Source organism: Juglans microcarpa x Juglans regia, chromosome 3S (genome assembly GCF_004785595.1).
Source record: "Juglans microcarpa x Juglans regia isolate MS1-56 chromosome 3S, Jm3101_v1.0, whole genome shotgun sequence".
NCBI classification, from domain to species: Eukaryota; Viridiplantae; Streptophyta; class Magnoliopsida; order Fagales; family Juglandaceae; genus Juglans; species Juglans microcarpa x Juglans regia.
In genome coordinates, this window is record NC_054599.1 from 25,767,185 (window position 1) to 25,793,898 (window position 26,714).

Consider the following 26,714-nt stretch of genomic DNA (forward strand, 5'->3'; position numbering starts at 1 on the left):
CAACAGGGAAGAGTGAAACCGTTTAAGTACTCGTGTCTAGCCTGTGCAAGACTGCAAGTCGTAGATGGTAAGCACTCCTTTCTATTTCTATAAAAAAGTCCAGATTCAGGGAGAATTTATCTTTCTTTCCAATCATCCATCACCAACTACCAGAAAAACATCATCTTCGTGTCTTCTTAAAGAGCAGATAGCAAGCACTCTTTGTATTCTGTACAAATATAACGACCCATAACCTTTCCTCTTTCTTTTTTTTTTTTTTTTTAAGCTCACAAATCTTTATCGATCGTCGTGTATAGGCAGGCGCGCCATTGTTATGGGAACTGCTCAAAACAGAGCACTTCGGTGCTCTGTTTTGCTCTGCTTTTCTATCTTAGTTTTTCTTTTGTTGAGCTCCGGTCGGGTGTCCGGCCAATCATTACCCGTTTTTGCATGTGATTTTGGAAGCAATCCGGCGTTGGAGAATCTTGCGTTCTGTGACACGTCGTTGGGGATTGATATGAGAGTGGCGGACTTGGTGAAGAGGCTAACATTGCAGGAGAAGATTAGGTTCTTGGTGAACAGTGCAGGTAATGTGAGTAGGCTTGGGATACCCAAGTACGAGTGGTGGTCAGAGGCTCTTCATGGAGTCTCTTACGTCGGTCCGGGAACTCGGTTCTCGAAAGTGGTGCCTGGAGCTACCAGCTTTCCTCAGGTTATTCTCACTGCTGCTTCATTCAATGCCTCTCTGTTTGAAGCCATAGGAAGGGTAAGAGAGTTTTGAAGGACCTAAATGTTTAAAGTTTTGTTTTTTGAATGGTTAATCTATTTAGGTCTAAACCAATTGCAGAATAGCATCTTCTTGAGTTTGACACTGAGTTTTTTAACAGGGTGGTTTGATGAAACTAATTTGTGATTTTCTGGGTTGTTTTAAATTGGATAATATAAATCACAAAACGTATCGGTTGCTTGATTAGTTTCTCGTCTTTGATACCGTGCCATTATCATCTTTGATATTGCTTATCATAATTTAGGTTTGATCCTCCTAACTTCAATTTGAATTTTGTTTTAATAGGGTTAAAAGTAGATGGTGTATAGTTAATAGGGTTTACTTTTTTTTTTTTTCTTTCCTGATTTTTCGTTTCAACATGAAAAATAAAGATATTGCTTTTTCTTTTTTTCTTTTCTCTGGGCAAAGAGAAGAGATACTAATGGAATTAATTATATGTCGGCAAAATCAGGAATAAAGATCCTATTCGTAGATGGTAAGACCGTCGATGTATAGTTTGTTTTCGTAGATGAGATGAGAATAGATGAGTTGAGATTAAAGTTAAAAAATTAAATAAAATATTGTTATAATATATTTTTTTAATATTATTTTTATTTTGAGATTTGAAAAAGTTGAATTGTTTATTTTATTTTGCATGAAAATTTGAAAAATATGTAATGACATGATGAGATGATATAAATTAAAATGAATTGTAAAAACAAACGAGGCAAAGCTACTGTATAACCAAAAAATAAAGGGTCCCAGATAATAACATTAACCATTCTTAAGAGATAAATATCTCCTAAATAATGCCATTTAAATGGCAGCCTCCTAAATAATAAACCCTCCTATTAAACTGCTGCCGATGAGAATTACCCTCAAACAATAATATTGAATTTTTTTTTTTCCATTAACAGATAAACTTTGGCTCAATTGTACATCTTTCCATTGTGGAGAAAAGTGGGGAGTGAAATCGAGGTTCTAGTTACAGTGAGTGTTGTTCCTCATTTGTAGCAAAAAACTCTAACCTCACACCCGCCGTTAATAAAGGAAAACATGCTGAAGAATGAAATACTCCTTTCAAAACTAATCTATCAAATAATAATAATAAAAGGCATCCAATAAAATGAGAGCAAAGTTTTCCTTTGAATTGGAATTTCCGTGACATGTTCGGCAAAAATATTGTGATGTCAATGTCCTTCCCGGCACGGCACCATCTTTGCTGGTGGTGCTGGACCGCTGGTGCACCTTCTTGTTTCAGTTGACATTGTTGCATGCTGCTGCTCACTCATCCAGAATCATGGGATTGCCTTGGCACATGAATTGCTTAACATTTTCTTAAGATGTGCAGGTGGTTTCAACCGAAGCAAGAGCAATGTACAATGTAGGACTAGCAGGCTTGACATTTTGGTCACCAAACATTAACATATTTAGAGACCCCAGATGGGGAAGAGGCCAGGAGACTCCTGGAGAAGATCCATTGCTCTCGAGTAAATATGGATCAGGTTATGTAAGAGGGCTTCAACAAAATGATGATGGGGACCCAAATGGACTTAAGGTTGCTGCATGTTGTAAACATTATACAGCCTATGATGTGGATAATTGGAAAGGGATCGACCGGTTCCATTTCAATGCTATGGTAATTTATATCAGTTCATTTTTTCCTACTGAGAGTTGTTTTTTTATTCTAATTTTTGGATCATGATTCCCATTTTCTTTTGCTTGTTTTGCTCTTGACGACGAGTTAGGTATCAAGGCAAGATCTGGGTGATACATTTCAACCACCATTCAAGAGTTGTGTTGTTGATGGCAATGCTGCCAGTGTCATGTGTTCGTACAACCAGGTTAATGGTAAGCCAACCTGTGCAGACCCTGACCTCCTTTCAGGGGTCATCCGAGGCGAATGGAAATTAAATGGGTATATATGATTCTCTCCCAAGTCATTTACTCTCTCTTTTTTTTTTTTTCTTTTCTTTTAATTTGCAAATGACTATTGGGTTGCTGCAGATACATTGTTTCAGATTGTGATTCCATAGAAGTACTCTACAATTCCCAACGCTACACCAAGACACCTGAGGAGGCTGCAGCCAAAGCTATATTGGCAGGTAACTTCATTTCCATCCCCAGATTTGTCACGACAAGATCATATTACTGGTTCCCTGTCCAGTTGGAGAGATTGAGATCCTTTATTTATTGCGTTTGATAGTTACTAAATGATATGCTGTTTATTTTATTTGAGCAGGATTGGATCTTAACTGTGGATCTTTTCTGAGCAAGTACACAGCAGGTGCAGTGAAAGGAGGATTTCTCGATGAAGCGGCCATTGACAAGGCCATATCTAACAATTTTGCGACCCTAATGCGACTTGGCTTCTTTGATGGTGACCCAAGAAAGCAACTTTATGGCAAACTAGGTCCAAAAGACGTGTGCACCCCAGAGCACCGGGAACTGGCCCGTGAGGCGGCTAGGCAAGGTATAGTGCTGCTTAAGAACAGTCCGGGATCTCTTCCTCTGTCTCCCACTGCCTTCAAATCCTTGGCAGTAATTGGTCCCAATGCCAATGTCACAAAAGCCATGATTGGAAACTATGAGGGTATGCGAATTTCATTACTTCTGTGTCTGGTCTGCCCCCTTAATCCAGCAGCCATCGTACAGCATTCGAGTTTTTTTTGAATTTCGAACATAGTTTATCAAATCGTGTTATTCATAACATTGAATGATTCGCAAGGGTAACTTCCCTGAGTTCGCATGCTGCTTAAGCACTAAACAGATTACCTTGCAAGATGGGCATGCAAGTTTGAGATACAGTGATCCGAAATGATTCTGGAATCACTTTTTCTAATGTTTCTGGGAATTTCACAGGCACCCCGTGCAAATATACAACTCCTTTGCAAGGCCTGACGGCCTCAGTCGCGACAACTTATGAGCCTGGTTGCTCCAATGTGGTCTGCAGCACTGCACAGCTTGAGGATGCTAAGAATATAGCAGCCTCAGCAGATGCCACTATACTTATAATGGGTGCAGACAAATCAATCGAGGCAGAGAGTCGGGACAGAATCGATCTCCGTCTTCCAGGACAGCAGCAACTTTTAGTAACGGAAGTTGCAAAGGTATCCAAGGGACCCGTTATTCTTGTTATAATGTCTGGGGGATGCATGGATATCTCATTTGCAAAAAGTGATGACAGAATTACGAGCATCCTATGGGTTGGTTACCCTGGAGAAGCTGGAGGAGCTGCCATAGCTGATGTGATTTTTGGATATTTTAATCCAAGTAAGTGTATTGCTGTCTCAAAAAAAAAAAAAAGAGTTTATGCCATCTCTCCTGTTTGCTGACATCATTCTCATAATTTTATTCTAGGTTCCAAGTTATGGGGTAGAATTGAAGATTTTGATATTCCAATTAATCTAAGATTATAGCATTCAAAACATGCAGTGGCTAGTTCTAGCTCTCAAGTCAATTATGCTCTTGAGTTTTAAATCAATTCAAAACATGTTCTCTAACATTTCAATTTGCAAGATCCTCATCACAAAACTATATATTCTGAAATCACAAGTTTTAGGAATTATCTTTGTATAACTTCTTTTGTTTCATGCTGATTAGATAGAAACTTGGAGTCTGCATTGATCACTCTTGTTTCAGGTGGAAGATTACCCATGACATGGTATCCGCAATCATTCGTCGGCAAGGTCCCCATGACAAACATGATGATGAGACCCGATCTTTCCAATGGTCACCCTGGGCGGACGTACAGGTTCTACACTGGGGAAACCGTTTATTCATTTGGAGATGGACTAAGCTATTCCAGTTTCAACTACCACCTAATTCAAGTACCTAAGCTAGTTTTCATACCCTTAGAAGAGGGTCACATTTGCCACTCATCAAGATGCAAGTCATTAGATGTTGGCGAACAGCATTGTCAAAACCTGGGTTTTGACATTCAGCTAAGAGTTAAAAACATGGGAAGGATGAGTGGAAGCCATACCGTTTTCTTGTTCTCAACTCCTCCATCAATTCACAACTCACCTCAGAAGCACTTGGTGGGTTTCGAGAAGGTGTTCTTGAAAGCGCAAACAGAAACACAAGTCAGGCTCAAGGTGGATGTTTGCAAGGACTTGAGTGTGGTTGACGAGAGTGGAAACAGGAAAATTGCCCTGGGACAACACGTGCTTCATGTTGGGAGTTTGAAAAGCTCATTGAGTCTGAGGATTTGAATTAAATCACCAACTACTCTGCAATTTATTTTATTTGGTTGGTGAGGGAGAGATGCTGGAGGCTTTCCCAGAAGGAAGTTGAATTTGAGCTCTGATAAAGGCATCTCAAAATGGGAAAAAAAAAGCCATAATAAGTTGAGAGAGTGGCAACAATTCTCTCAATAATTCCAGATAGTCAAAGTGTCAATAATAACAAATTTGAAAGCCAAATGAACATCTCCATTCTTTCTACCTGTGCGAATATATGATTAACGACAGGATATGATTCGTCTCATAGCCACCTAGTTTTGAAAGTTTCATCCGACAGTTTAGATGATTACATCCTCATGGTATTGACTTCCCACCTCTTCCACCAATTCTAAAGATTATTTAGATTACATCTCTAAAGTAAACCCTTTCGTACAAGCTGGATTCGATTCTTGAGATCCAAGTTTGCTTATTTTCTTTATACATTGTAATATATACTTCCTTGCCCAGACACTGATGCATGCACCAATTGTTTCACACCCATGCAAAAGTGTATGATTGTGTTCATGGCAACATTTCAAGCGAAAGGCTTAAAATTTTTGCTCATTTATGGCAAAATTAATATCCGAAAGTTGGCGAAGAAAGTTTATATTTCTCCTGCCGTGTGGGGACTGAGACTGGGAGCAATCTGAGCTTTCAGACGTGAGTGAAACAGCATAGCGTGTCAACGTACTCTTACTGTTCTTGACACATATAGAAAGAGTCTCAACTTATTTTTTATCATTATAATTTTTTTAAATTTTTATATAAAATATAATAAATAATTTAATTTTTTTAAATTTTTAAATAATAATAATATTAAAAATTAATATTCATCAAAAACTATCTTATCTCATTTCACTTACCCAAAATTTGTTTGCTAGAATAAATAACTTGAAAAGATGTTTGACTAGATTATTTTATAGGAAAACTCTACTATACCGCCCAAATCATACTGCTCGGTTTGACTGTTTGGGTATTTTTTTTTTTTTAATACCAAATGATGAAGAAAGTGATTTTAAATATATTAATGTATTTTTTTTATTTTTTAAAAATATTTAAATATATTAAAAAAATATGAATAAAAAAAAATTAATTTTATAACTAACGGTAAAGCAGTATTACTCGGGCGTTTTGTAGCACCGCTCTATTTTATATCATATTTTTATATTTTTTTTTACTTAGATAAATGACTTTTTTTTTCGAAAATAAATCTTTAGACAATTCTGAAAATCTAAAAAATGCGGGTAAAATGTTTGCCAGATGTCGTTTTGTAGAAGTTTCGTGCGTCAAAAGCAGCCCGTCCCAATAACAAAACGACAAAACGAAGGGCATTTGAAGGTAAGAAAGCCGAAAGATGAAGAACAGAAGCAGAACTGATGCTCTGGTTTGTCTCCTTCTTACGTTTGATCTTGTTTTTAGTTTTTTACTTTATTATTATTATTATTTTTAATGGTGATTGAGTCAAGGTCAATTACTTTTCTATTAACATATACAAAATAGGCAAAGGATCGATCTCATTCAAGACTGAATATGGCACTTCTCCTGTTCACATTTGAGGTCTTTAGTCGTCGTCTTTTACGTATTTCTGGTTCTCTGAATGTTTATTCAACTATAAGGATAAGGATAGAGGGTAGTTAAGATTTGCACGATTAAATTAATGCTTAATAATGAAGAATAATAATGAAGAATCAAACGATCCAATTGTTAAATCACTACTTAGATTACCTTAAGAAGTTCTTATTCGAGGTTTTAAGTGGGAAATACATATTAAATGATAATTTCTATGACGTTTATTGATATTTTTGTGCATCATATTTCATAAATGGTGTAGGTTCTACTTTGTATAATTATCTCTTTACCAATTGAATTGTCTGAAACTCAAACACACTCAAACACAAGACCTATTAGTCATGTGACTTGTTTGGACACTTAGAATATCTGTAAATAGTAGTGAGATAGTTTGTGAACAGTAGTAAAATGATTTGAGCTAATATGTTTATTGGGTTTTGAGAAAGAAAAGAGAAAAAATTGAGTAGAAATATTATAAAGTTATAATTTTTTAATATTATTTTTATTTTAAAATTTGAAAAAGTTGTATCGTTTTTTGTATTTTGTTTATGAGTTTGGAAAATTTATAATAATTAGGTAATGATTAGATAAAAAAGTCAAAAATTTGAATTGAAAATTCTTTTGTTTTTACGCAATGTTTAAAAATGAAATATCTGAAAATAATTGTGTTATCAAACAAGGCCTAAATCTTGTAAGAATGAGTCAAAGACCATAGGGAATCCGAACAAGGTAACTGACAACAAATTTATGAAGTTGTCTTGGTACAATTTTGTCTCGTTTCAAGCCTTATAATAAAGAGTCAACAACCCATATTGTCTTGAAGCATCCGGTTTCCTTCAAGTAATAATAAAATATTTTAAATGGCTAAGGCTTGAGCTCAATATTAAGCTATAAACTTTGTGGAAGTTAGGTGGTCACCGCGGCTTTGGCTACTGAAAAGATTCCTTATGGTCATTCTCTTCAATCCTTTCATACCAAGGAAAGAACTATTTTATGGCGGTCAACCTTTTTTTGTTTGTTTAACCATCATAAAATATAGAAGGATAGACTTGCACGCTGAAGACATGAATTGAGACGTGATTCTTTTGGGTCAATGCTTTTGGATGATACAGTCACGGCATGAACATTATGTAATTCAAAACTTCTTGGGTTGTGCATGTGTTTATGCGAGTAATACCTGGGTTTGAATAACACGAATATGGCTACATGAAATACAATCGAAGGATGTAATAAGTTTTCATGTAAATTCATCAAGATACTGGGTAGACATTGGGAGAAAAAATATTGGGAATTAGGTGAGCAAATGTGGGTTCCTATGAACTTTTGATGGAATATCGACATCTTGTGGTCTTTAATAATAGTGGAACTACTTGATCTTCCTTCATGTTTTTGTTATTGTGACAACAAATATCACCTAAAGAAAGCTTGGAAGTCAACCTTATATTTTTGGTTTCACTGTTGTAAACATGGAAGGGTAGACTTAAACTGTGACATTGACATTGCGATGTGCTTCTTTTGGGTCAATGCTTGGATGACGCAGGCACTGACATGGACATAATGTAATTTGAAGCTTCTTGGATTGTGCATCAATGCATGTGTTTGTGCAAAGTAATACCTAGGTTTGAATAGCATGAGTATGGCTACAACAGAATCGAAGGATGTAAGAAGCTGTCATGCAAATTCATCAAGACACTGGACAGACCTGGGGAGAAAAATTATTGGGGATTTGGTGACGGTTTGACAGGAGATTGACATCTTGTGGTCTTTAATAATTGTGGAAGTCAGTATACATATAGTCAGCCGATCATTCTGGATCTTCCTTAATGGTTTTTATTTTTGTAACAATGGATCTCACCTAAAGAAAGCTACTTAACTTTTCAATTTGGAAATAAATGGAGTTCATTCACAATGGATATAGAACACTTGTTTCCTTTAGTTCCCATGCAGGAAAACCTTGAAAGATAGCATGTGGGTTGTTCTGCATATCATCTGTATGACTAAAATGTGTGCCCGGGACTGATAGCTTAGTGGTATCTAGCTGTTAGATATTTATATTTTAATACACAGGACATGATTCTGTCTACTGGACTACATTCATATGCATGCACGTTAATGACTGGATCATGATTTATTGAGAGCAATGCTGAAAATCACATGAAGGAATTCGAAGGCACTACCAAGGAAATAACCTCACCCAATTTCTGATGCACTATAGATATCAACAGGGTCAAAATGGAGAAAAGAGGGTAAAAACAAAAGGAAATTAGGGGGAGGTGTGGAAAACAGGATCAATTTTCTTATTTACTTAAATTAATAATACACCGAAATCAGTCGAACAACGACTACCACAATTGGAGCTTTGTGTATAGCCATTTGGTGTGAACCAATTGATTTCACATGTGCTAGCTTCTGAGGGCTGACTATTGCAGGAATCCTGCTCTGGCAGACTGGCACTGAATATCATTTATTATTGACCCCTTTTAGATGTTGATAGGAAGTGTTACGTGACTATATATATCACTATGTGGATCTCTAGCATACTTGCAGTTACTCATCTACATTTGAAACAAGAATCTCAAAAGGGTTTGTCTGAAGCAGAAATAGTTAAACACAAAATGTATAACTTTTCAGCTTGCAGTTCTTTGTCCTTTGCAATTGTATTGCAGCCTAGGATGGTCCAGGCCAGGTACTTCCACGATATAAAAATAGGAACCAGAGTTGGTGTTATGTCATGGTCTACCGTCTACTTTCATGCACAACAAATTCAAGCTGATATGCTCTTAATGTATTCTGTTATTGTTTCCTGATTGTTACAGCCTGAAGGCCAAAAGGGATGGAGTTGGTATGAACACATGTTGTACTGGTTAAAGCCACCTTTTGTCCATTTTTTTCATTTTAGATTCTTACTTTCATTCTGATTTTTAACGTCAAGTTCTCATCAATACTCATAAGTTGTGTTATCACAGGTTACCGGACAAAGGTACCCCGAAACGTGAACATGGAAAATTTGCAAAATGGATATTTGTTCTCTGAGGTGCCTTGGATTCTTGTTTAATTGATATTTAGCTATTTTAAATTTCCTTTCTTTCTTTCAACTGAGGATTTATCTTGTTTCTGGGTTTTTATAATGGTATTGGGTCATATGGCTTCCTACTTGAATCATTGATTTGAGCCCTGTCAATTTCCTTTTGATCAAATTGACTTTCCAAGTACAAGATTCTCTTGCCACCTCTGGTGTAGTAGTGTCTTATGGATCCATCTGCATGCCACTTCGTTTTGGTGGCTTTTGACGATAACCATTTTTTTTTGTATTCCCAGTGTCTCAGCATTAGGTATTCATAGTTGCTCATGACTTTAGCTACATATGATTCAGATTTCCAGGTGCAAGCTTCAACACATTGAGAAGTTCCCAAATTCAAAATTGATCAGCCTCGGAGTTGGTGATACCACAGAGCCTCTACCAGACATCATAGCATCAAGCATGGCAGAAGTAATTTAAATCAATCTTTATTTGTTTGCTTATGTCATGCTTCTACAGTCTATAAAAGCTGGAGAGAATTACTTGCCAACCTGAACATATCTGTCTAAGTTGGACAGGTTTATGTTTGCACAGGGATCTAATCAAATTACAGAGAAACCAATAGGGAAAAAAAAATTCCCCTTCAGATGGATGATTTATTTGATGCATCTTGAATGTTTTTCGCCTAATCACGTTTTCTATAATTCATATAATGTGACCGCCCGACATGAACATGGATATAAGATGTGGAAATGGGTTTTCCTAACATTACATATTGGCATAATTTTGCATGAAACTAGCATATAAAGTGTGCAAATGTGGGCAAAATGTTGCAAATATATGCACAGCTGTACTTGGCTGCTGTTGTGAATTTATAAGATCATTATATGAATTTATGATATCATCTGGAAAGTGGAAAATTTTGTGTGGGGAAACACAGCAACCATCCCCTAATTTAGGAGAACAATTTCTGTGAATTTTATTTTTGCAGAGACACCTTTTGTTGTCAGTAATTTAAAGAACAAAGACAGTCAGGAAATTATAGACTCTGATTATCAGACTGAATTGATGACTGTTTTAGCTTCTATATCACCAAGCACATATCTTCGAGCACCATATACTTATATATAGGTTCAAATTTTGTGACTGGTAAGCTCCTTCAATATGAGGGGAAAAATCGGTCGGTAATAATAAGATCACTCTCTAGAACCTTATTTTCTTCACATATGATGGGCTGGTTGTCCACATATTACCCATCTCAAATAGCATGTTGATTCCCTAAAGTTATCGATACGTGCCTTCATCGGAAGTGCTGATACCATCTTTCTCAATTTGATAATTAAATTTTATTCTTATTGCCAAACGTACACCAATAAGCAAACTCAAACTAGCAAAGACGAGGAATGTTTTATGTTTCAGAAGAAGTCCATTCATAAACAGATATACACATACATATCTGTTCTGGGACAAGTGTTTGTATGTATGTGCATTACACATTAGAATGTAAAATACTAAATCCTTTGGGAATATTAATTAAGTACTCTCTTTCTTGTATCGAGATCATTCAGAAGCAGAAAGTTATTGATGCAGTGAAGATTTCATTTGCTCTCGCTCTCTGTGCTTTTCTTGACCCCCATTAATGCCACAGGGAGTCTTTGAAGAAATTTGTTTAAAACTAAACATCCGCTATCATGATGTTTTACAGTATGCACTAGCCCTTTCAACGCCTGAAGGTTACAGAGGGTATGGACCTGAGCAAGGCTACGAGGTATTTTGATGCTTGTTTCAGTTTATCTGAATATGTTATTGCTTTATTATTTTTTCATTTGCTAATTTTTTAATAATTAGCTATACATATTAATAACCATTGTACTTTAGTCCTATATGATGCTATAATTGAAGCCTGTTTAACAAACATTTGTGTCCAGTACTGGACAAATAAACTATTAGCTAGGCCTCCACTGACAAGGGAAGATTTACTGTTCTGAAAAGAAAAGATTACAAATGAATATACAATTACAGTACTGTTAAAATTCCATGTTAATGGATGTTAGACTGAAAGTTCTATGTCTATGTGACTATGTCAATGTGGCAGGCATTGAGGAAGGCTATTGCTGAATCATTCTACAAAGATGTATCCGTAAAAGATACAGAAATTTTTGTGACGGATGGCTCACAGTGTGATATTACTCGTCTGCAGGTATTTAAACATTGAGCATTGATGGGTATCTCCTTCCTTCCTTCTTTGTTCGTATGATTTTTTTTATTTTACACAAGAAATGTTTTAGAATGCTACAATCTCGACATCATCTGTTTATCCTATTATGCTTGTTTTACCGTACAAGTACTCAATCATGTTCTCTTTCTATATTGGCAGCTGGTTCTCGGTGCAAATGTGACAATAGCTGTACAGGACCCCTCTTATCCGGTAACAATATCAAGCTTCTCTATATCCTTTTATAAATTTTCTGGACTCTATGCACTGCACATGCTACTAATAATTGACCCCAATCTTCTAAGATATTAAATAACAGATGTTCTAACTCCCTTCAGAACTCCATGTCTTCTGTTTCTACTTACAAAATCATAGCATGGCCAACATTACCAGCATCATGAAGTGGTCATCTGCTAAAATCAAACCCCATAATGGTCTTGAGAATTTAGGTTGACAACACAGGCGATATAGAGTATTACTTTGTCCTAAGGCATACTGCAATTCATCACCTGGTGTTTTTTGTAATAATTAAATGATTTGTTTTCTTCATGCACTCTCCTTGCGACTCATATCTTTTTTGAACTCAGGAAAAAAAAGATATTTTTTGAACTAGGCACTTTCTCAGATTATTCTAGTAACTTATATCTTCTTGCAAATTATTTATGCTTTGATTCGTACAGAATCTATAGCTGATAGAACTACTATGCTTGAAGTCATTACCCCTGCTTCCTTAGTACAGAGCTGAAATCATGGCTTTTCGCCATAGAACTCGTAATAAAAAATGTTTTTCAACAGGTTTATCAAGATTCAAGTATCATAATTGGTCAGGCTGGAAATTACAAAGATGAAGCTTTGAAGTGTAGGAACATTGAATACATGAGATGTTCTCCTCAAAATAACTTCTTTCCTGACTTGGATACAACGTCAAGAGCAGACATTATCTTCTTTTGCTCTCCGAACAATCCTACTGGTCATGCGGCAACACGAAAGCAGTTAGAGAAACTTGTGGAATTTGCAAGGAATAATGGTTCGATTATCATTTTTGATTCTGCCTATGCATCGTATATTATGGATGATAGTCCTCGGTCAATCTTTGAAATTCCTGGTGCCAGAGAGGTGAATAATTCTTTTCCTCAAACAAAAAAAATTGTAGAGTTATATTTAGCCTGCTAATTGAGAATCAACATACGAGGCCCCTGACTTATGATAGCCAATTATTTAGCTCATTCATCTTTGCGTGTGATAAAAGACATTGTTAAACACTGGGGAGAGGTCAATATGAATTCAAATGCCATATGCACGTATCAAGAAAACACGAAATATTACAGTTTGGACCATAATAACATCTAGTTTCTGGGTAAAGGGAACGTAATAATTTGTTAATTTGCTTCTTAAACAATAAGCAGCTTCTCAATGTTTCTCTACTACAGCATATCGATTTATATTTGTTTTATTCTCTTTCCTTTTATAGGTTGCAATTGAAGTTTCGTCTTTCTCCAAGTTGGCTGGGTTCACGGGTGTCCGTCTTGGTTGGACAGTGGTCCCTGAAGAACTCTTATTCTCAAATGGATTTCCTGTCAGAAATGACTTTGATCGCATTGTGTGCACTTGCTTTAGTGGAGCCTCCAATATAGCTCAGGCTGGTGGACTGGCCTGTCTATCCTCGGAGGGTCTGAAGGTAAGGAACAATGCAGGATGCAAATCCGAGGAATGGTATTTTCAAAATTGCATGCAGCTTTAACATTGACCTTTGTGTTTGTGTATGCATGCATATCTAAAGATATGTATAGGAGAACTGCATGAATCAATGAGTTTCTGTGTTCATTGTCCTTTATCGGGACAAAATCTGCAACAATATCATACCAAGCAATGAGAGAGTCTTGGTGACTTTTAAATGACCAGGCGTAACCTTAGTCTTGATTTATTTCGAAGAATATTATACTATGACTACTTCATATTATATCTCTGTGATTAAACTCATTCTTTATTTGGAATATTTTTTCATAAAAAGCAAACAGAGCCTGAGTTTCTAAACAAGCAGCTCAAAATCCTATCCTCCCCTCAATCTGTTTCCATACATCCTAGAGGTACGTCTGCAGAAACCAAAGGAAGAGTGAATGTTTTGGGACTGCTAAGCCCTTTAAAGAAGTACATAACGTCAATGGAATTATAGAAATTGGCCACTGATTCATTTAGGTTCCAAAATTGTTGAACTTGTTTCAGAAAAATGACAAATACTGATTAATTATTAGGAATCCTTTTTATTTTGTTGTCACCCAATATTTCCATGCCGAATTGATGTTTGGAAATCTCCATTTCAGGCTACAGAGTCCATGGTTCAGTACTACATGGAGAATGCAAGGATTCTGGTTGACACTTTCACTTCTCTGGGTTTAGAGGTATATGGAGGTGCAAATGCCCCTTATGTGTGGGTGCGTTTTCCTGGCTCAAAATCTTGGGATGTATTTTCTGAGATTCTTGAGAAGACTCACATAATCACAGCTCCAGGTTCCGGATTCGGAACAGGAGGTGAAGAGTTCCTAAGAATCAGTGCTTATGGCAACAGAAGGTGTATCCTTGAGGCCTCGCGGAGGCTCGGGAACTTTTTCTCCTAAGGAGAGTATTTTATTTTTGAGAAATGATTTGTACAAGTTCCAAATAGACAAATTTTATGCAAGCTCTTTTATAAAAGTGGACTTCACTTTTAAAAAGTGTAAAAAAAGTAGTCTCCGTCCACTTTTATAGGGGGATTGCATGGGACTTGTTTATTACGACTTGTCCTTAGCATTACTCTTTATTTTCCTTTCTGGCACATCCGTACATGTACTCTTACATAAAGCAAAGTGGTTTGGCAAACGTTATTTGGTGTGTAATAACTCATATACTTTCATGCAAGTAGTAATATCTAAGCTATGATTAATTTATATTCCTACTTTTTGATGAGAAATTACGCTATATATCAGCAAATTTCATTCTTTATACACCGCTACCGCTTATATCTATCTTCTTTCAAACCATTTGAACGAGTTTAAAAAACCACACTGCCTTCTCAAGTGTTGAGCAGTGAAAAGACCTTGAAATATTTTGAGAGGTACTTTTTTATAATTACGGAGAATTTAAGCAGCTTGGATTGCATTTTATTCATATTTAGGAGAATTGAAGATGATTCAATTGTGTGGTTAAAGAGAAGTATTAGGCCTAAATATAAATCTTATATAAGAAAGTTTACACTCAGACGTGATTTAATGTAACGCGTAAGGTAATTTTGCAGTCTAATGGATCATATTAAATCATATAATATATATCAGTATGTAAATTTCTTTGTATTTTTGTATAAACGAACCATTTCTCAAATCAATTTAATACAATAAAATCATTCCTAAATGGAAAGGATAGTAATACAAATACATGTCGAAGTTGGAAACTTGAATCCGAAAAAAATAGGTCATAAATAAGCCTATCTACATCGACAAAGAGTCGGATATGGGCCATCAGATAAGAAGAGACCAAAAATGGTCGGGCCCATTATTTTATGCAAAGAATCCCATGCCGTGGTTAAAAAATAGAAAGAAAATTTGAGGTCCTTCATCGATCGGTCTTCTTTCAGTCACCTGCGTCATGGCAAATTAAAGAGAGATGGCAAGTCAGAGGCAAGCCCCGGTTGAAGAGGACAACTCACGCCGTACCTGCAGGCAAAGACACAAATTAAGCATGCAAACCATACATGCATCTTCATTAAATGAAACCAGGTTCAGATGCTCATGATAATTACATATCAAATGATCAGCTATATCTATGTTCTTTTTGCTCTTCTGGTTAAGGTTATTAATTAGATGCCTGAATTACACAAATTTTCATCAAAATCCAAAATCACATGCAGTACCCTCCTGCATGCTGCATGCATGTCCATGCAGTACTGATCTAATGTAAAGGGAAGGAGGCTTTAGCCTTATAAGCATTGTTCTTGTACATTGGAAATGGTAGATTTATTCAGTTAATGCTGGAGCTAATAAGGTAGGTTTTGTCAGGGTGGTCCTAGCTTATGACTAGTCCCGACCACCTTTTCATACGTTGGTGGTCCTTCTGCTTAATTTGCCGGGAGTATGAATTCGTGAAGGGAATTTTAAAAGGGTAAGACTAAATGTCCTCTGGCCATATTATTATAGTTACGTACTGCTCATTGCAATATGGTCTCACCAGGAGGAGTCCAGAAGTGTCGTCTTCGACATATCCAACCTGTAATTTTTCTTTATTATTCCTTTTTTTTTTTTTTGTCCAGCATGCACTTCTTTCTTTTGATCATTTTAACCAATTATTAATTGGACTCTCTATGCGTGACCGTATATGGCAGTAGAGTTTCAGAGAACACTAGTTGATAACTTTGTTTAGGTAAAAAAAGATTAAAAAAAGAAAAAGAGGCCATATGCCATGCAGCATGATGGCTAAGAACTTGAAATTATTGACGCGATAACTAAAATTTGCAGTTTTCGGAGAGATTCTGCTTCTGTTCTCGCAGATAATGCTCGTGAATTCAATACCATGATTCAATGAGAGGGGATCGGAATTCAGAGAGAAAAAAGTGGAGTGATTCAGAGTCGGGCTGAAAATACGAGCATGCATGTACGAGTGCTAGCGCTTACGAATTAGAAGTAGTAGTACTCTGTTTGATGACAGTCTTCCTGCCTTTGTTAAAGCTGGTTGAATAATGATACCTTTTTTAAATTTTTATTTTATTTAAGGGTTAACAGAAAGTGATTAGTAGTGAAATTGTATATTTTTTAATTTTTTTTTCTAAATGATTAAAGATATTAAAAAAACAAAAAAACAAAAACATTAAAATTGATAAAATAGTTGTAAAAAGATTGTAACTGTATCATTATCCAATTGATCAGAAGTGATACGTCTTGTAAAAATAAGTTTATAAATGAGAAAGAGATGAGTAATTTGGCCTTAGAAGATTGGGTAAATGAGAAATAATCTGTATAAATTTTAAATAGATAAATTTCACATAATTTATAAAATTATTATTATTTATTAATAAGATCTATCTTTTTATAAGAAATTTACACAAAATTCATCTATTTAAAATTTTACAAAAATATAAAGAAGGGCCCACATACGACTCGTTTCCCAAGTCAAATGACAGGATACCGGTGAACACATTCAAAACATACGGATAAACAGTACAGATAAACTACAAATGCCAGCCATTGCCCTGTACTGTTAGCTAAGTCATAAAGACAGCATGTTTTTATTCCATTTTATAGTCATCCATTCTCTCATCCTCTTTCTTCCTATTAACAGTAGTACTATCTTCTTCAGACGATTCTATTTCCCGGCCTAGCTCTTTGCCTGCTCACGCAGCTAGCTAGCTAGCTAGCCCTACCCTCCTCAAAAAGTTCGTCAATATTCACGTACCGATCTCAATTATTTCTGATATCATCTCGGCCTTGTGCAATGAACATGATGACAACCAAGAAGATGAAAGGCTTCATGTGCCAGTCTCCGGCTGCAACTGCGGTACTGTGCATGACCGACGATTCTCGCTCGGTGATTGTGCCCAGAAAGTCTGATCAGAGAATTCTTAGTACTTTTGATAACAAACGGTACTTACTCAACAATGGCGACTACTCTAGGTTCGTTGAGTCCCCTAATTATAATAAGAGATCGGATATTTCTGTGCCTCGCCTCAAAAGAGAATATCAAGATACGGACCTTGATCAGCAAAGGCCAGCTCATGATCTCCAGATGAAACCATCTTCAGTACTTCCATCCTCAGATAATGTCTTCCAGGTTAGATCAATTAATTATAATTAATTAATATTACTTTATTTATTTATTTATAAATATGTTGATGCCACTGGAAAATTAATCCAATATATAAATATTGTTTTCATTTCGTTCTATATATGGGTTCTGTTTTTTAATTCTTTCTTTTTCTTTTACTTTTTATTTTTATTTTTAAGTTGCATGTTCCCAGCTTTATAAAGTTAAAAGTTTATCTATTTAAATTTCTATATATGCCATTAATTCCATCAGGTTCACGTGATCATTAATTTATCATGTGTGGTTTTAATTTTCATGATGATCAGGTTGTTGTGATGCGGGTATCAATTCATTGTCAAGGCTGTGCTGGCAAACTCAAGAGGCATCTGTCCAAAATGGAAGGTATATTTAATTTGTAATTTCCATGCAAGTCATGGGAGTATTTAATTTGCATTAAGTAATTAGTTTATAAATTATCATATATATGGTTTTCTTTTCTATTTTATTTCTTTTATAATTTGTATGCTTTGACGAAAACTCCATTACCTTATCGATCGTTTGGCCTAATAATTTGGAAGAATTAATATATATTGCCCCAACTTTACGTACATTGATGCAAACCCCCGATCGAACGTATAATAAGATTAACATTATTTTGGTGCATGGATTCGTCACATTTATTAATCGTACGTTATGATCTGCAGATTTTCATGAACATACTAGCCTCTAACCAAAACTTCAAGCTCATATATATATGATCCTCAAACACACAGAAAACTTGAGTTTCATGAACATGTACTAGTCTTGTAATCTTCACTCTAGTTTAATTAAATGTTTCACTTGTTAGATGAGGAGTTGACCTACACATGATAACATGGAGCTAGTGTGCAACTATATGTAAAATTAGGTCATCAAAAGTATTATCTTTGCATGGATTTAAATTTTTAGGACAAATAGCACTACTGATTTAACATGATTAGCTAATTACTATCTAGCCAAACGGTAGCTAGGCATGAGCTGATGAAATGATCAACCTCTTTTGATCTTCCTCACATGATCATGATTTTGAATTGTTAATTTATAAATTATATATTTATATATATATCAGGAGTTACATCATTCAGTATAGAGCTAGAGACAAAGAGGGTGACGGTGATGGGACACGTTTCACCGGCCGGAGTTCTGGAGAGCATTTCAAAGGTGAAGAAGGCGGAGTTTTGGCCCTCCCTAGCTACTACCTAACTGTTGAATCATCGATCCATCCATCGATTACCTCAAATGGCTAGCTAGCTGGATCGATCGGAGGAGTAGTTTAATTAATTGCACAGTTCAAAGTCTGAAACGCTATATATCATTTTCGTTCACCATCTTCGCTTTTTGCTTTTAGGTCTCCATCTGTTAAATTTGGTCACCATGTTCTTGGTAGAACAGACAGTACGTACGTACTGGAAAAGGCCAGTTGGCATGCATGCAGAAATTCGACATATGTTCAGTTTTAGTTCATGTCTTGATCACCGTGACATGATTTATGCAATATCATGTGCCGGTTATGACAAATATTTAGGAACCTTCATGCATGTTTATTTCCTTCGTATGCAACGATCGAACTTTCAGAACAACATGATAATTTGTTCATGGGGAACTCTGCATGCATGCCAACTTGGCAGAAAGATATAAGTCATGACCAATAAAGCTGGGGCATGCATGCATGTGCTCATGTTTAATTTGAAAACAAATATATATATATAGTATGCTCGGACTATATACTTTATATATATATATATATGTATAGTATCCCATAAATATTAATTCCTCTTTTTTTTTTTTTTTTTTTACAAAATTGTGTTATGAATATTTCATTTATATTTTAAACCGAACGTGTCCTTATAATTATATCTTTGGGTATATAGTCGAAACATAACATGCAAAGAGAACTAGAATTAAAATTTGATTTATCATTAAAGAAATGGAAACCGAGTCGCACTGAAGAATTAATTATATATAGCTAGCAAGCTGTATGTATATATTTTGTCTCCAAATTTCGTTAATATATATATGTGATAGTACGTACGTACCCTTCTTTTTTCAACATACACGTCACGTCATGTAAATTTATAAGCACTTAATTCGTTTTCTGATAACATTAATTATAATTATTATATGGAAAATGCTATCTAAATGATCAACTCTTCGGCTGGTTATGCGGCGAGAGAGATTCAACGCTTTGAGGTTCAATGAATCTAGACATATATGATTAGAGTTTGACATTCTCCTGATTTTCTCTAATCCGATCTTAATATCTTATCTTTTCCGGCCCCGCATTGTTTATTGCTCTGAATACGTGAGAAGGAAGCTCGGATATCATGGTGGCGCACGAAATGCTTACGTGTCGCTTTTTTCACTGTATTTTAAAGCTGGTTGATCATGACTTATCTACTCTATTCTATATGAATATAACTATTAGCCGCGCGGCCGACTTAAATTTTGTTTTCCAAGTTGTTGATATATATTTCGGTTTTAAATAAATTTATATTCATGATCGGATATATTTTAGCATGTCCCCGTATCAAATATGACATCATAAATCAAAATAATATATTTAGAGTTAGAAAGGGATGGAGTTGCATGTTTAATTGATTCCAAGAGTGTAGTCATTAATTGATGTAAGACTAGTAGTATAGAACATGACACTTAAAAGATTTGATATGCAAAAATTTAAATTTTTAAAATTTTCTTTTAAATAAAATTAAATTATATATGACAATCGATAAGTCGGGTATTAATATTTTCATTGAACATATATAAGAGTTAGTACATTAGTACGCTTCACACAAGTAAAAAAGAATCCAGATCGATTAGTATAGATCTAGTATATGATCATGTCAAATGATGATCTATTCCTACGAGTGACGTCTCTCTAATTAATCTTGTTACCTCTGATCCAGCTTTCTTAATTATCATGATCACATTCGTAAAAGGTGACTTTCTGTTTAAGAGTTATTAATTAATTATTATGTATGGATATGGCCTTTCTTTTTTGACTGCCTTCTCTTCTTTTCCTTTCGTGTCCTAGCTTACTCAGGCTGAATATGATCAAATATTTGTTCGCGACACCATACATTGCTTAATTTCGTACTCATCAGTCACAGTACCAGATAAATGATCTTTTCTCGGTGAATGCATGGTGACAAACAAATTCAAATGCCACTTTTCAAGAGCTTGCAATTCATCATCATCCTCATCATGTTGCTTGTGATTTGTTAAAGAATGTAATTAACTTCTATATATACTTTTTTACGTGGAGAACTGTTTAATTTATACAAAATGAACATGACCCAGTTGTTGGTTTGAGTACTGAGGGAGAATTCAGATTTTTTTTTGGGGATTGACTCAAGAGTAGTATATTCAATTGGTGCAAGTGGATAAAGAAAAAAGAATTAGATAATTCATTGATCATAATTAATTCAGATCCTTGATCAGTTGCTTTTATTAGGTTTTTACTGGAAATAACAGCTACTTTAGACTGCTCCAGGCAAATTAAAAAAACCCAGATCGAATAGAATATGTCAATCTCTTCCAAAGGAATACGTGACATATTTTTCTGTTTGGTTCATATTATTTATGGATATGAACTTTCTTTATTTGGCTTCTTCCTCTTCTTCTCCTTCTGTTTCATCAGCAGTCATGTGAATGCCAATCTGTTCATGAAGATATGCTCTATATGTTGCTCATACATATAAAAGGTCAAATGCAGTTGTATCGGTGGGACCAGATTCCCAAAGGCCAAATCAATAGTTGATCTTGCTTAGTTATAGGTGAAAACTTATAATTCAAATGTCACGTTCTGTGAGCTTCCAATATTTTCGTCATCATTTTTGTTTTGTTTTTCATTTATTTTTTTTAAAAAGTCAACTTTTATATTTTGTATTCGTGCATGAAAACGAGATGCCAAGTACATATCAGAAGAAATCTTACTTTGCGGAACCAAAGCTGTGCAGTGCAGTGCCTATATAAGGAAGAGCCTTTTATGCAACCTGTTCATGATTCTTCATGTCCTTTAAACCTGGAGCTACCTTCCTGATCATCAGTGTAATGTTAATATCTCTTTACACGCCATGATTCTGTTGAGAAGTAACTGATCAAGAAGTTTTCTGATTGATCTTTTTCGTGTCCTCGAATGATCCATAATCTTCTGCATTAATTTTTTTTGTAACAGTTTGTTGCTGTATATAATGAGTAGGCGTGTCGGTGACGAGATGGAGATTGCGAGCGGCCCTTCGTCCCGGCGCCATTCAGGGCGTTTGCCCCATATCCACAAGGTGGAACGACCTCCAAAGCAAAATCTTCTGAGAGATATTCAAGATTCCTTGAAGGAAACTTTCTTCTCCGATGAGCCTTTACGCCCTTACAAGGACCAACCGGGTCCAAGAAAGTTTCTTCTTTTCCTCCAACATTTCTTCCCCATTCTTGAATGGGGAAGAACCTACAATCTTTCCAAATTCAGAGGTGACCTTATCGCCGGGCTTACTATTGCCAGTTTGTGTGTTCCTCAGGTAAAAAATTTCCTTAAAATAATCTAAATATTGGGTTCCATTTCTAATGATTCTTAAATATTCATGATATCAGGATATTGCATATGCAAAGCTTGCAAATCTGGAACCCCAATATGGGTTGTGTGAGTATCCTTGTTCTCGCAAACACCTTGGAGTTTTTTTTCACACCTATACCTCGTTAACTAATGTTGTTTGTCGCCCACTTTTTTTCCAGACTCCAGCTTTGTTCCACCTCTTATTTATGCTTTCATGGGTAGCTCGAGAGATATTGCCATTGGACCAGTGGCTGTCGTGTCTCTGTTGCTTGGGACACTGCTGCAGAATGAGATCCCAGATTCACAAGCTAATAAACTTGCTTATAGGCGTCTAGCATTCACCGCTACCTTCTTCGCTGGCATCACTCAATTCGCACTTGGTTTTTTCAGGTCTGTTCTTTGTTGCCTTGCAGATTTTTTCACTGATAATGGTGATTCTAACACCAATATATAATAATCCACGAAAATTAGATTGCTTCTCTTTGCTTGCTTTCAGATTGGGTTTCTTAATCGACTTTCTTTCCCATGCCGCCATTGTCGGGTTCATGGCTGGAGCTGCTGTTACCATAGCCCTTCAGCAGCTCAAAGGTCTTCTCGGTATAAAAAACTTCACGAAGAAGACTGACATCGTTTCTGTTATGCGCTCAGTTTGGAGCGCAGCACGTCACGGGGTATTCAAAATTATAAAAATTCTATATATTTAGCATATTTTTAATATTATTTTGTGAACATCTCTCTTTACGTGTCATTTAATAATTTGGTCATAACTAAAACATAATAAATAATATGTAATCATTATATTAACATATAAAATAAATAATAAAATCTATATATATATATCTTCACCCGTTTAAATTTTTAGAATAAGTGTGTGATTTAACATGGTTTCAATTTCTATTAAGAGTGACAATATGTGACACGATCCGTGAACTCAACATGAACATAATATGAAATTAGCGGGTTTGAGTTTGATATTAACGGATCCGGTTAAAATGGGTTGACTCGTTAAAATGCGATTTATAAATAGGTCATTTATAGGTCAACCCGCTTAATCCAAAATTAATCTGTTTTAATCCGTTTAGATTTTATTTTAAAATTATAATTTTATTATTGTTGAATTGTAATATTAGTATTTCTTAGTATGCGTATATTTTTATTATTGGAACTATAATTCTAAATCTATGCTCATAATTGTTATTGTAAGGTTTGTGATATTGGTTTTACTATATGTTAAAATTTGAAAAATATTGATATTTTTTGTTAGTAGGTAATCTTATTTTTTTTTTAAAAATTATTGTGGCTACTAATAAATATAGATTTAACTTTTATGAAAAATTATGTTAATCAAATCAAATGGGTTATGCATGTTAGTTCAATCTAATTAGATGAAACAAGTTTAAATGAGTCGTGTCGTCTTGACCTATTTTTAATTAATTATTAAATGAGTCAAATGGGTGACGCCACACGACCTATTATCTAGTTAAATGAGTTGGGTTAGGATTTGAAAGTTTAATACGTTTAACTTAACGAATCAGGTTCAGATTAACCTATATAATTGAATGTTCATAATTTGACACAACATAAACACGATTTGCCACTCCTAATCACTATACCATCATAACAAAGGTTTTGAATTCAAACATAAGTTTACGCTTTACTTCATTTAATTAAATATTCACATTTTAGGCCAATTTATTAAGAGAAAATCTGGACCAGCACATGTGGCGAATAGTATTAAGATATAAAATAAATAATAAAATTTATTTATTTCCGCTTATATTTATATAACTACGGCTTCAATATATTTCTGTTTCTCTGGTCGAATGAACCCCGAGTTCTCACACTACTTTCTTATATGCTAACAGTGGAACTGGCAGACTATAGTCATAGGATTGTCATTCTTGGCATTCCTTCTGTTTGCCAAGTACATCGTAAGTATCATCTATATTGCAGTACTATTACTACTTAACCTTAATTTTGCAGCCTTTTCCACTCTATTTGTTCTTGACTCTTGTTTGATATTGGCTCAGGGAAAAAAGAACAAGAAATTCTTTTGGGTTGCTGCCATTGCTCCTTTGACCTCTGTTGTAATAGCCACCTTTTTCGTGGGTATCACCCATGCGGAAAAGCAAGGTGTTTCAATTGTAAGTGCTCGTTTATGAGTTTTTTTGTTTTCAACGTGCCATGCACAAAGGAGATGCATGGCAAGCTCATGCTCATATGATATAGCTTTCGTCTTGTATCAGGTGAGACATATAGATAGGGGCATCAATCCATCCTCTTTTCATGAAATCCATTGGACTGGAGAATTTCTTCTCAAAGGTCTTAGGATTGGTGTCGTGGCGGGTATGGTAGCTCTAACGGTAAGCAAATCTCAGGCCCCAATAACTTTACTCGGTTTGGGATAATAAGTCAACTAAACTGGCATCACAGCAGGTATTTCAGTATCAGAATATAAATTAGATGATTTAAAGATCACGTTTTAAGTATAATTGGTGATTTAAATACCCTAATTCTCTTCTATATTAAAGCATAAGTTCTTGGGATTCTAGGAAGCTGTAGCAATCGGAAGAACATTTGCTGCAATGAAGGACTACCAGCTGGATGGAAACAAAGAAATGGTGGCACTGGGAAGTATGAACATTGTTGGTTCCATGACATCTTGCTATGTAGCTACAGGTGTGTAAGGGGGGTTGCAAAGATTCAGATACATACAATTCTGTCTCATCCTCTCCGATCATCAAACATTAATCTTGCCTGCCCCGATCTTCCTTCATGCAGGATCCTTCTCTCGCTCAGCAGTAAATTTCATGGCCGGCTGCAAAACAGCCGTTTCCAACATCGTGATGTCTTGTGTTGTTCTTTTAACTTTGGTACTCATCACCCCATTGTTCAAGTACACCCCGAATGCTGTACTTGCTTCCATCATCATAGCTGCTGTGGTAGGCCTAGTTGACATCGGAGCTGTAATACTACTGTGGAAGATTGACAAATTCGATTTCGTTGCTTGCATGGGTGCCTTCTTTGGAGTAATTTTTAAAAGCGTTGAGATAGGTCTCCTAATTGCAGTAAGAATTCAAGGAATTTTTGATGTTTTATGTTAATTTCTGTTGCCTGCCCAGTGCTGAAAAATTCCAACTTTTTGTGAATAAAAGGTCGCAATATCCTTTGCCAAAATCCTCCTGCAAGTCACCAGGCCACGAACTGCATTACTTGGGAAGCTCCCAGGAACAAATGTTTACAGGAATGTGGAGCAATATTCCAATGCAACAACTGTTCCTGGCATTCTGATCATTAGAGTTGATTCTGCAATTTACTTTTCAAACTCCAACTACATTAAGGAGAGGTATTTACTGTCAGCAAATCTCCAAAGAACTCATGTGATTGTAAAATATGCACCGAAGTTTTGTCTAAATAAAATTAGAACAAGATCATTGCTTGAATCGAATTTAATTTCTTGCAGGATTTTAAGATGGCTAAGCAATGAAGAGGAAGAAGCAAAGAAACTAAACCAATCCGGAATCCAATTCATTGTCATTGAAATGTCACGTAAGCAAGTCGTAGCAATTTCTTTAGTTCTGGTTTTGGTTCTGGATCATGTCATGCAGTAGTACTAAAGAACATGTATAATTTTTTTATGATTGCAGCTGTTACTGATATTGACACTAGTGGGATCCATTCCTTCGAAGAATTACATAAGACTCTTCAGCACAGAGAAGTGCAGGTAATTGAGTGAACTTTGAACTTGATAAATATTATATATTGTTGATAAGACTAAGATTTATAAGAGTACGTAGGCCGATGATCATCAGTATTATCGTATTTTGAATGCTAGCTCTTTATGAAGTACGTAAATAAGCAAATATTAACGATCAATATCGTGTTTTGTTGTTTTTAAACAGCTTGTTTTAGCAAACCCAGCTCCAATAGTGACTGAAAAGCTGTACGAGTCCAAGTTCGTAAACTTAATCGGCGAGGACAAGATCTACCTATCCGTTGCAGACGCTGTCACGACACTCACTCCAAAAACTCAAGAACCCTGATGCTAATTTAGGAGGGATCGACGAGGCAGCTGGTTTGAAATAATCATGTATATTCCTCTTCTTTTTTTCAAAAACAGAAAAAAAGAAAAGCCCTGATCATGTTTTGTGATCAAACGTTTCGTTGGGCATGCATGCATCTTGTTTTGCTTCTGTAATTTTCTTGTTTTTATATTCTCCAAAATTTTCTTTCCGTAGAACCATAGCCCCTTTTTTTCCTCTCAAACAAGTTTTAATCTTAATATTAGAAATTGGGATTGAATACATGATTAATCTTGACCAATGGATCCAAGGCAATACGTGGAATTAATGTTACAAAACTGGGCTGCAGAGAACGGATCAATTCTTCTTTGACCCCATGATATCCTCGACATGAATACTCGATCTATCCTGCTGGCCATCAGAGCTGCCTCAATTTTAATAAAATATGAATATTATTTTTTCGTTACGATCGGGTTTTGAATTTTTTTCGAAACAATTAAATTCTTTATTAAATTGAATTACATGTTTTTTTGGTGCATGGAAGGAGATTCCAACAGTGCGAACGAC

General features: G+C 35.5%; 4 protein-coding genes across 13 annotated transcripts; all 4 read left to right on the top strand.

The window, feature by feature from the left end:
- Positions 1-5,169, top strand: LOC121257765 (beta-xylosidase/alpha-L-arabinofuranosidase 2-like). 2 transcript variants are annotated; one of them, XM_041158979.1, is made up of 8 exons: positions 1-67; positions 297-745; positions 2,097-2,384; positions 2,494-2,663; positions 2,753-2,850; positions 2,988-3,338; positions 3,608-4,018; positions 4,388-5,169. In XM_041158979.1, exons 2-8 carry the CDS (start codon positions 314-316, stop codon positions 4,957-4,959), a joined length of 2,322 nt encoding a protein of 773 aa, XP_041014913.1. In that variant the 5' UTR covers positions 1-67; positions 297-313; the 3' UTR covers positions 4,960-5,169. The 2 variants fall into 2 exon arrangements, with proteins under 2 accessions (XP_041014913.1, XP_041014914.1); XM_041158980.1 differs by lacking the exon at positions 1-67 and having other exon boundaries at positions 74-691.
- A 1,040-nt stretch (positions 5,170-6,209) lies between these two features.
- Positions 6,210-14,705, top strand: LOC121257768 (aminotransferase ALD1, chloroplastic-like). Of its 9 annotated transcripts, XM_041158988.1 has the most exons (11): positions 6,320-6,352; positions 9,169-9,223; positions 9,354-9,379; positions 9,504-9,571; positions 9,911-10,027; positions 11,262-11,324; positions 11,652-11,756; positions 11,934-11,984; positions 12,567-12,887; positions 13,243-13,449; positions 14,093-14,705. In XM_041158988.1, the coding sequence occupies exons 2-11, from the start codon at positions 9,210-9,212 to the stop codon at positions 14,384-14,386; spliced, it is 1,266 nt and encodes a 421-aa protein (XP_041014922.1). In that variant the 5' UTR covers positions 6,320-6,352; positions 9,169-9,209; the 3' UTR covers positions 14,387-14,705. The 9 variants fall into 9 exon arrangements, with proteins under 9 accessions (XP_041014925.1, XP_041014924.1, XP_041014923.1 ...); XM_041158991.1 differs by lacking the exons at positions 6,320-6,352; positions 9,169-9,223 and adding an exon at positions 6,210-6,306; XM_041158990.1 differs by lacking the exons at positions 6,320-6,352; positions 9,169-9,223 and adding an exon at positions 6,218-6,306 and having other exon boundaries at positions 9,354-9,400.
- A 2,242-nt stretch (positions 14,706-16,947) lies between these two features.
- LOC121257083 (heavy metal-associated isoprenylated plant protein 35-like) lies at positions 16,948-19,094 on the top strand. Its single transcript, XM_041157960.1, has 3 exons — positions 16,948-17,564; positions 17,864-17,939; positions 18,646-19,094. The coding sequence occupies exons 1-3, from the start codon at positions 17,229-17,231 to the stop codon at positions 18,777-18,779; spliced, it is 546 nt and encodes a 181-aa protein (XP_041013894.1). The 5' UTR covers positions 16,948-17,228; the 3' UTR covers positions 18,780-19,094.
- Positions 19,095-21,793: 2,699 nt separating this feature from the next.
- On the top strand, positions 21,794-26,202 carry LOC121258024 (high affinity sulfate transporter 2-like). Its single transcript, XM_041159342.1, has 13 exons — positions 21,794-22,090; positions 22,164-22,212; positions 22,305-22,515; positions 22,622-22,796; positions 23,991-24,056; positions 24,156-24,269; positions 24,372-24,488; positions 24,678-24,804; positions 24,907-25,193; positions 25,281-25,471; positions 25,589-25,674; positions 25,773-25,849; positions 26,028-26,202. The coding sequence occupies exons 1-13, from the start codon at positions 21,794-21,796 to the stop codon at positions 26,166-26,168; spliced, it is 1,938 nt and encodes a 645-aa protein (XP_041015276.1). The 3' UTR covers positions 26,169-26,202.
- Positions 26,203-26,714: the final 512 nt, after the last annotated feature.